Source organism: Colossoma macropomum, unplaced genomic scaffold (genome assembly GCF_904425465.1).
Source record: "Colossoma macropomum unplaced genomic scaffold, Colossoma_macropomum, whole genome shotgun sequence".
NCBI classification, from domain to species: Eukaryota; Metazoa; Chordata; class Actinopteri; order Characiformes; family Serrasalmidae; genus Colossoma; species Colossoma macropomum.
Genome location: NW_023494806.1, coordinates 10,821,750 through 10,830,904, shown reverse-complemented (window position 1 = coordinate 10,830,904; position 9,155 = coordinate 10,821,750). Strand labels below are relative to the sequence as shown.

General features: G+C 41.3%; 1 protein-coding gene across 5 annotated transcripts in view; it reads left to right on the top strand.

Annotated features, from left to right (window-relative positions):
• The first annotated feature begins 6,218 nt into the window (after window positions 1–6,218).
• Window positions 6,219–9,155, top strand: part of grin1b (glutamate receptor, ionotropic, N-methyl D-aspartate 1b) — a 31,432-nt gene continuing 28,495 nt past the window's right edge. For 3 of the 5 annotated variants that reach the window (XM_036598431.1, XM_036598429.1, XM_036598430.1), the window contains exons 1-2: window positions 6,708–6,956; window positions 8,733–8,867. In XM_036598431.1, coding sequence (XP_036454324.1) covers window positions 6,708–6,956; window positions 8,733–8,867 — 384 coding nt within the window. Of the gene's footprint in view, window positions 6,957–8,732; window positions 8,868–9,155 lie in introns of all 5 variants that reach the window. The other 2 variants (XM_036598427.1, XM_036598432.1) reach the window with 2 other exon arrangements.

Here is a 9,155-nt window from a genome sequence, read left to right as displayed (position 1 = left end):
TGGCCAACTTGGACTCACAGAATTGACTATGAATTGTCCTTCATGCCAGAGAGTGCTTGAGGAGAACTTGAGACCATCTGTAGAAAAGTTGAAGCTGAAAAAGCAGACCTCCCAACAGGATAATGGTCCCAAACATACAAGTAAATCCACCAATGAATGGTTTAAAAGGAAGAAATGGACGGTCATGGAACGCCCAGATCTGAATCCCATTGAAATGGTGTGAGGGGTTTGAAACAGGCTTTTCATACAAGAAATCCTGCAAACATTGCAAAGCTGAAAGAATTCTGCATAGAGGAATGGCTAAAAATTTGTCCCAGTAGATGTCAGAAACTGGTAGACAGTTATAAGACAGTTATAAGAAATGCCTAGATACAAAGTTGTTTCTGCCAAAGGGGGCAATACCAGTTACTGGAGCCAGCAGCATTTTTCCAACAGCCAAAATGACATCTCAGTTAGTTTATTTTTTTTAAATAAATGATTGCAAAGTCAAATTTTCATTGTTTCTTCTATTACAGAACATTTATCAATACATATTGTTTAACTATTAATAGAATACTGAAATGTATACTGAAATGTCCGCATATGTCAAAAAAGGAGAAACTTCCTGGGGTGTAGTTTATTCTTCACATGACTGTAAGTGTATATATATATATATATATATATATAAAGAGAGAGAAAGAGAGGGAGAGAGAGAGAGAGAGAGAGAGAGAGAGAGAGTTTGGGAGGCCTTAAAAGATAAAGACCACTTTTTTGCTAGGAGTGTGGATGAAAAGACGGGCATAAAAACAAAATATACTGCTTACAGAGACATCCACATTACAATATGTTGCACATTAGACATACTGAACATTGACATAAGGAGGCATTTTATTTGATGTCCTTCCCCCAGTTTAGTTTACTTTAAATGGCTTCTTCTTTCATCCCTGGGGTCACAAGAGCGTTACTGCTTCAACAGTGCTTATGTTTATTTCTTATGTTAATAGCAAAATTGTGGAATGCTTTATGATTTCTGCTTGTGCCTAGCTTGCACTGTGCATCCATAAGGTGGAGCTGTTTCTCCATAGCAAATGTCTTCCTCACCCACCCACCCCCTCCAATCTCACACAGCAGCCCCACATTAATCCTACTAACATCTAACTGTCAACCAAACAACAGTGTCCAAGTGGTGCAGAGCATCTGAAACGATTACAGTGTGATTACACACAGAGTGCCTCCAAATCAGTGCTGAGAGCATCCTCAGCTTTTATAGAACTAAGGCCAAGAACAATGAGCCCTCTTCATTCACAATTCTGCACATGCTTAATCAAATTTGCACAATACTGTAAAAAAAAAGAGTGATGGTGATACATCAGCAATACTGTTAGACTGATATTGGCGTCACATTAAAATATTGATTTTCAGTTCTATCATAGTTGATAGACAATGAGCATCACGTCCATTAATTATTTTGTCCCAGAAAATAACTGTGTCCCTGTTGCTAAACAGCTTGTTTTTAGTTTTTTTTTTTATGTTATTTTTGTGCACTTTACTTATGCTATCCAGGATTTGACAGTTTAATGCAACGCATGTCATTATCTCGATGCTTCAGGTTATAAACAAACAGTATGTCTGCTTTCCAAAAATGTGGTTTCTGCACAATTAATTTGAGTCAGTGGAACAAAACAAAGCAATAAAAACCAGCGGTGTCAGGTTTACATTCTAACAGCAGGGGAGAGTGTTCTTTGCTGAAAAACTTTAAAAGTATTTAAAGAGTCCAAACGTTACAACTTACTCCATAGGTGGGGTTACCTGTAAGAGGCTGAGAGGCTAGTTGTAGCAGTCACTAAAAAGTCTGGTGAATCAGTGCAAACACAATTAGTTCAATAGGATTATATGTCGTTTAAACTTAATTTAAACAATGTTACAATATAAACAATAAAAACAATATGTGAAAAATTATTCACACAGGCTGTTTTCCAAATGTGGAAAATATATTTCTGACCATAGTGAGGGTGGGCTAATATTAGCACAATAACATTTGCATATATTTTATTTTACTAGACATCTATGGTGCATTTTTTATTGAACTGTGCATAATAATGACCTGTTTTGAATTTATATGGGGGGATATGGAGTTCTCTCATTGTATTCTTTGGGAAGCTCATTAATAGAGCTGTGTTAAAACTAACCCTGCCATGGGGAGGCTGTACTTTAGCCTGGCTAGTTATCACTGTGAGCTATACATGCTTTAATTATGCTATGTTACAGGCACCAAGAGTGTGATTAAAACAATGTAGGCTTAAGTGTGAATACTGTGACTTATACACTTTGCACAATTCATTAATCAAAAACCTTTATGACATTCATATCATGAAATATTTAAAAAATATCATGATATTGAGTTTTGTAACAGCGCAGCACTAATATGACTATGAATATACAATTGTTATTGATTAACAGCCACAGCAAATGTTTATCTTTTATATTGCATAGGGAATCCTCCCTGTGACTCTCAATATTATCAGCCAAAGCACATAGTGGGCTCTTAAATGTTGCATGTTCATGAAATGTGCTTCAGCTTGCAGCCCAATTCTTTAAGTACACTATTTAGAGCTATGGAAATGTGCGCGTGTCGGAGGCGATAAGAGGAGCGCTCAGCCAAGCAGTCTTCTCCTTTACGGCCCTAATGGCTAAGGGACGGAGCAAAGTGTAACTGTTTTGTGTTGCACTCGACAATTGCTAGAAACAGGCGCCTTATTAGGTGCACTTAAGAATAATTAAAGAGACATTCATGGTGAAGGCTTTTGCATTGGGCGGAGCTGCTTAAATTATGCATGTGATGAACATATGCTATAAAAGAAGTCAAATAAGCATGCTTCAAATGGAAAGTAGTCGGAAACATTCCTGTTTAATTTGAGCTGCACTCAGGCTTTAACATATAATTTGGATCAGCCTCTAATGGGCCCTTAAACTTATCCAGAGGCGGAATATCTCCTGAAAAAAAATAGTGCTTCTCTTGCTTCTCTCATTTATATGCTAATCTCTCTAATCAGAGTGACTCATTTTAAGGTTAGTCAGCTTAAAGGGGAATTCCACTGATTTTTTTGTGCAAATTTCTGTCTAATTTACTCCTCAAGATGTAAGCAAAGTCATTCAGAGTGGTTTGATGTGAAATACTCCACATTCTAGAGAACCTTAAGGTCAGAGTAGTTTACTATGGTGGTGATAGGAACCAGACATCTGAAGAGGTTAATGTCTAATCTATGAAGCTAACTCAGAGAAAGCTTTTACATACAAAAATGGGTATGAATATGCTGTCTGATGTCTGATACATTGGTTGACAATAGGTTTGAGATAGAGTTCTGCCCTAAAATGCTTTTTTTATCAGTTCATGGACTAGAGGTACATAGAAGGTGTTATGAGGCAAAATAGTACCCAAAGAAACTTTAATTTTAATTTAATAATTCCAGATTTGCCATATTTTACCTTTATCAACATTATTACCAACAGGTGTAGCTTCACTTGTCATTTTGGATAGTAAATAAAATGGCTATATTTCTATTGTAGACATGATTCCTGGTACCTACCACCACCATTGTAAAGAAATCAGAGTAAGTAGGTTTCTCTACAATGCCCCATTTCACATCAAAATTCTCTGAATGACTTTATTTACAACCAAATGATTGAATTAAGCACTTTTTTAAAAAAAAGTGGAATCTGTCTTTAAAATGTAAATGAATGACCTCAAAAACTTGAATATTACGGTCTTGCATGTACAGTGTGTGCACAGTAGGATGCTGCAGTGAAATCATGCAACGAGCACTGGAGCACACAACAGGGCGTGTGGGCTTTGCAGCGTGATCTGAGCTGACACTTTGAGAGCCAAGACCTAGTTTGAAAATGACTCTGCGCGTATCATTTATTGAGAGCCTGAAGCGTCTTGGGCTGGGATTCGGTGTCGGTAGCTTCTGCCATGTCTCTTGCAGGGCCCCTTAAACAGTGTGTTGTGCAATCTAATGATTCCAATTCACCCAATGAGTGCACAAACAGCCTCCTTCCATAATGTGGGGAGACCAGGCTGAGGGGATAATGGGCTGGAAGAAAAAAGTTAAACGCTTGTCCTGGAAAGAGACAGAGTGTTATTTGATGCTCGCTGCGCATTCCTAGCCTCAGCCCTTTTGCTCTGCTTGTTTGTGCCTCTGCTTGAACTGATGTCATGCCTTCAGCCCCCTAGAGAGTGACTAACATGCAGTACACAAGCCAGCATGTATGTGTGCACATATGACTAATCTGCCCTCAAAATGTGCATTTTTGCCTTGTGTGCACAGTATTCACTATTGTAAATCCCATCTGTGCTATTACCAATCATTAATGACTCTGTGTATGCAATTACTGAGCATTTGCATGCAGAAGCGCAGTCATTCTCCCTAGATTATTACTCTGGATGGGAAATGCAGGCTGAAGGGCTGAAGGTGGCTCCTGTAAAGGTCGCCCCAGAGCTCAGCTGCTTGTGTATGCATACATATGTGTCCAGTGGGGCTAAAAATGTGGTGCGTGCATGAGAGATTGCAATTTAAAAAGAGGGAAAGGTTATCAAAATTCCAGCCATGTCTGACTTCAGCTGCAGATTTTCCCTTTCCATGGCCGTGGGTGATGTAGTCCCAGCAGCCGGTAATGATGTAATCAAAATGCAACCGTTTTTCCCCCTTCAACTGAAACATCGCAGATGATTCTCCTACTTTATTTCGCATTCGCAAAATGCACAGATTTGAATGCAATATTTTTGAAATGCTTCCTTCCAACCAGACGCGTTGCATTGGCTCTTTTATGAGGATCAAAAGCACTTCTCATAATTGTAAGTTATGCTGTCTGGGATAAAAAAAAAAGACGAGGAGACTTGCACCTCCAGCCAGAGATGCTTGTTTCCTTGGCAACGGGGGTCTCGCTGAGTTTCCCCCATCGCGCTGCTGCTGCTGCTGCTCCTGTTCCTCTCTTGTCTATTGCACCGAGTGATGGATGGAGCAAAAGCTGCCATTGATTATTCCTAAGGGGAAGCATCCTTCTCTGCTTTTCTCCATGCTGTAAAACAAGCTCAGCTCTCCATCCATAATGCCTATAATGGAACAAAAATAAAACAAATGTGGCTAAGAAAGACTGTAGCTCATAGTGTGGAGCTGTCAGATGAGATGAAGATGCTGACAGATGATGGATGGAAGCTGCTCTTAGAAACACGAGCCAAAGCGAACAAGCATTAATGGAGGTTCATGTTAAATAATGGAGAAATATCATATCCAGCTATAACTGAACTGAAATTTTGATTTGCTTTAGTGCCTGTTGGACTGTGGGGCTAGGCTAGTGGTTGCTATGGAATTAAAGTAGAATGTTTTAACCATCAAAGGGGAATCCCACCAAAATTTTGGCATAGTTCCACTGGCAAGACCCAAACCATATCATTCAGAGTGGTGTGGCGTGAAATGCTTTCCTCTAATGAAACTTAGTCAGATTTGTCTACCACAGTGGTGAAGGGAACCAGACATCTGTAGCACTTAATGTCTCTAAAAGCTATCTCACACCAAGTTCTTACACTAAATGGTTATGCGTATGCTGTCTAATGTCTGAGTCATTGTTTTGCAAAAGTTTTGTGATAAGTTTTTGGTGTAAGACCCTATTTTAAAACATATGTGAGGCAGATGGATACATGAAGGGCAAAACAGTACTGAAAGAAAACTTTTTTACTATTTAACCTTTATCAGCATTACGTATAAAAACACAAAAGATACGTGTAAGTTCACTGGTGGTTTAGGGTTGTGAATAAATTGATTACATTTGAGCTGTAGACTTCATGACGCCTGGTTCCTATCACGACCATTGTAAGTAAATTTGAGACTGTACATTTTATCATGACACCGCACCCCTTCACATCAGATCACTCTGAATGACTTTATTTACATCTCAGTGATCGAATTATGCCATTTTGAAAGACCAGAGGAATCCCCCTTTAATGGAAAGCTACTGTAAATTAGTACAGTAGTCAACAAAAATAAAAATAATAATAATAATAATCTGTCGTGCCAGGCGGCGCGCGAGGTAGAAGAGCTTATGGGCTCAGTCAGCCTCCACTGTGACACGTTTTCATCGCGTTCATGCAAATATTTTCAAGCCTATTCGAGCGTGTGAGGCGTAATGAGGGCGGGAGCGCGCGTCAGTGCGCGGGCACGGCGGCGATCAGCACCAAGGACAGCGGAGCGCTCCTGAGCGCCTGGTCACTAAAGGGAGCGGTGAGAGAGCACAGAAGAGAGAGATTTTGGCTATTTTCACGCAAACCAAACCGGAAAAACGAGCAGTCTTCGACTTTTTATCATTATTTTAATCTTTTTCTTTATTTATAATCGGTAAATACAGCTTCATCGCACAGTGAATGAATCTGTGAGGCGAATATCAACAGGAGCGCGCGTCATTAACGCCAGCCTGGCTGAACAGGCTGGGATTTTTCTTACCAAAAAACAAACAAACAAACACAGAAACCTGGACCATGCTAATGCCTCAGCACTACAGATCGGCGTGAATCCGTTCCGGTGGTCTCGCTGCGAGCTCAAGGTTGAGGTGGGTGAGCCTTTACGAATCGCTCAGGCTCAACAGGGCTCCCCTGAATGACTCCGAGACTGTGATCCGAGGAGAAATAAAAAGACAATTAAAAGCAAACTGACCGAGTAAACAAACAAACAGTCATGCGTCTGGTTCTCTTCGCATTCCTCGTCTCGTGCTCGTGCGCGCGGGGCGGCTGCGAGCCCAAGATCGTCAACATCGGCGCGGTGCTGAGCCAGAAGCGCTACGAGCAGGTGTTCAAGGACGCGGTCAGCCAGGCCAACAACATCTACGGCAGAGACAAGTTCAAAATGAACGCGATCTCAGTCACCCACAAGCCCAACGCCATCCAGATGGCACTGTCCGTGTGCGAGGACCTCATCTCCAACCAGGTACGATGAAGCCCACTCACGGTCCACTGTCCACTCTAGGCTGGACTCTTTTTCAACTACATGTTTGTCAAAGGATTCATGTACTGCTTGAAACACAGTTGCGAGTATATCTATAGGAACTGCGTGCTTCAGTTTTCATTAAATTTTTAAGCACAGATTATTAGTTTTAGGCGTAAATGTGATGTTGATAGTGATGTTATTTACCAGACTATTCTAAATAGTAACAGGTATTCTTCATTGTATAGATATAAAATTATAGAGTTAAATTTATTTATTTGGTTGATTGTTATTAGTATTAATATCGTTGTTGTCATTCCTGTCATTGTACAATGATGGAATTTTTCTTAGATTTTTTTTTCTGTTAAAGTATCTTTATGTGTTTTTTCAAAGCATCCATCTTAAAAAGAAAAAAAAATACACATTTAAACATTGTGTCCCATGACAGTAATGTCCAAAAAGATCATCTGTTGGCGTTTAATTGTACTTCATCCAGCTGAAGCTCAGCTCCACATGATCGAATCTGTTTTCCACGTAGGAACCACTTTACCAATTACAGCTCACCTCCGGGAAACATACAGCAACCCTGCCGTCCAATCAGCCGTTTCCAGCGGTCTGTTAGACCACAACCTCTGTATTGGAAATTATTCTGGTTTAGAGAGGCGATTAGTGTCCAGTGTGGCTCATTTCATACCTACAAGTGTGCACCCTGTAGGAGAGCATTCAACAGGACCCTACACAGGGTCATTTTGCTGGCTGTTAGTGAGCAGCTATCAGAGATCAGTGGTTGGGTTTCCAGCTGTATGACTGTGGTTGAATGGTGGTGGTGGAGTGGGGGGGGGCGGGTTTAGGTGTGCGACCTCAGTGGCCCATTATGGGGTCTCAGGGTCGTTAATGAAACATTAACGGCACTATGGAGGAGTCTTGAACCTTTGAATAGAAAACGTAAAAACGAGGCCAACATGGCGTCGCCCCGCGGATAACAGCTGCTTTGTTCTGGTGGGGAGAGCACAGGAAGAGTATTACAGAGAGAGAGAGAGAGAGAGAGAGAGAGAGAGAGAGAGAGAGAGAGATTACAGAGTCCATCGCAGCAGCGCGGATTATCATACACACGCTCACTCACTCAGTCATGCATGCATACTAGTTTGTCTTGGTGGGTTCTTTGCATTGACTTTGCATTACTGTGGATAAACGCTGCCACACTTGTAACCTTAACCTCAGCACCCAGAACCTAATCTCTGGGTTCTTTTTTCCTGATAAAATCTCTTTGTTTTTAAGCTCTTTGTTCTGTCATGGGGACCAGCCAAATGTCAAAATGTTTTCTTGTCATCCTGAGGGCATCTGATCCTCACAGAGAGCTAAATTAAATACATGGCAACCAGTGGCGTAGGATCTTACTGGTCCTTGTGCAAAAACAACGTACTACAGTTACTTTCAATACGTAAAAAATAACCATGTAATTTGCTTGTTTGCCCGCTGCTGTTAAGCCCCAAACAAACTGATGCTCACAAGGCATGACACTCCCCTCATCAGCATCTAACGTTAAAATGTTTAAACGTTGAAAATGATAAATGATGAATATATCATGTTGCAGGTTATTTGAAAACGGTTACAGAGATGCATTATGAAGAGGCGAGAGATGAACAGGCGTCAGGGCTGTCTGTGTTGATGGAAGCTAGATAATGATAATATATGCAAATGATAATATATTCCTTCTTCAGACTTTTTCATTTTAAATATCTTAACATCTTCCCTCCATTGTTGCTCCTCCACCCTCAGGTTTATGCGATTTTGGTGAGTCATCCGCCTCAGTCCAACGACCACCTGACCCCCACCCCGGTGTCCTACACAGCCGGATTCTACCGCATCCCAGTGGTGGGACTGACCACGCGCATGTCCATCTATTCAGACAAGGTGAGTACGCGCGATCGCGCGAGAGCACAGCGGCCACCGCCAGGCACTGCACGGCACCAGACCCCGGTGCGCGCGCTGCTGCTGGGCGTGAATTGAAATTCCGCCTCCGTCCTGCTCTCCTTGTCACAGGTGCTATCTGTCCTTGTCAGCTGTCAGTACAGTTATCTTAGTAAATGTGGCCCACTTAGAGTTCTGCATGTCAAAATACTTTCTCGGGGGGTATTACGGATGAATCCTTGAGCACCAACGGTCAGCTTAATTTAAAAGCTTTAAAGCAGTTGGGGGCGT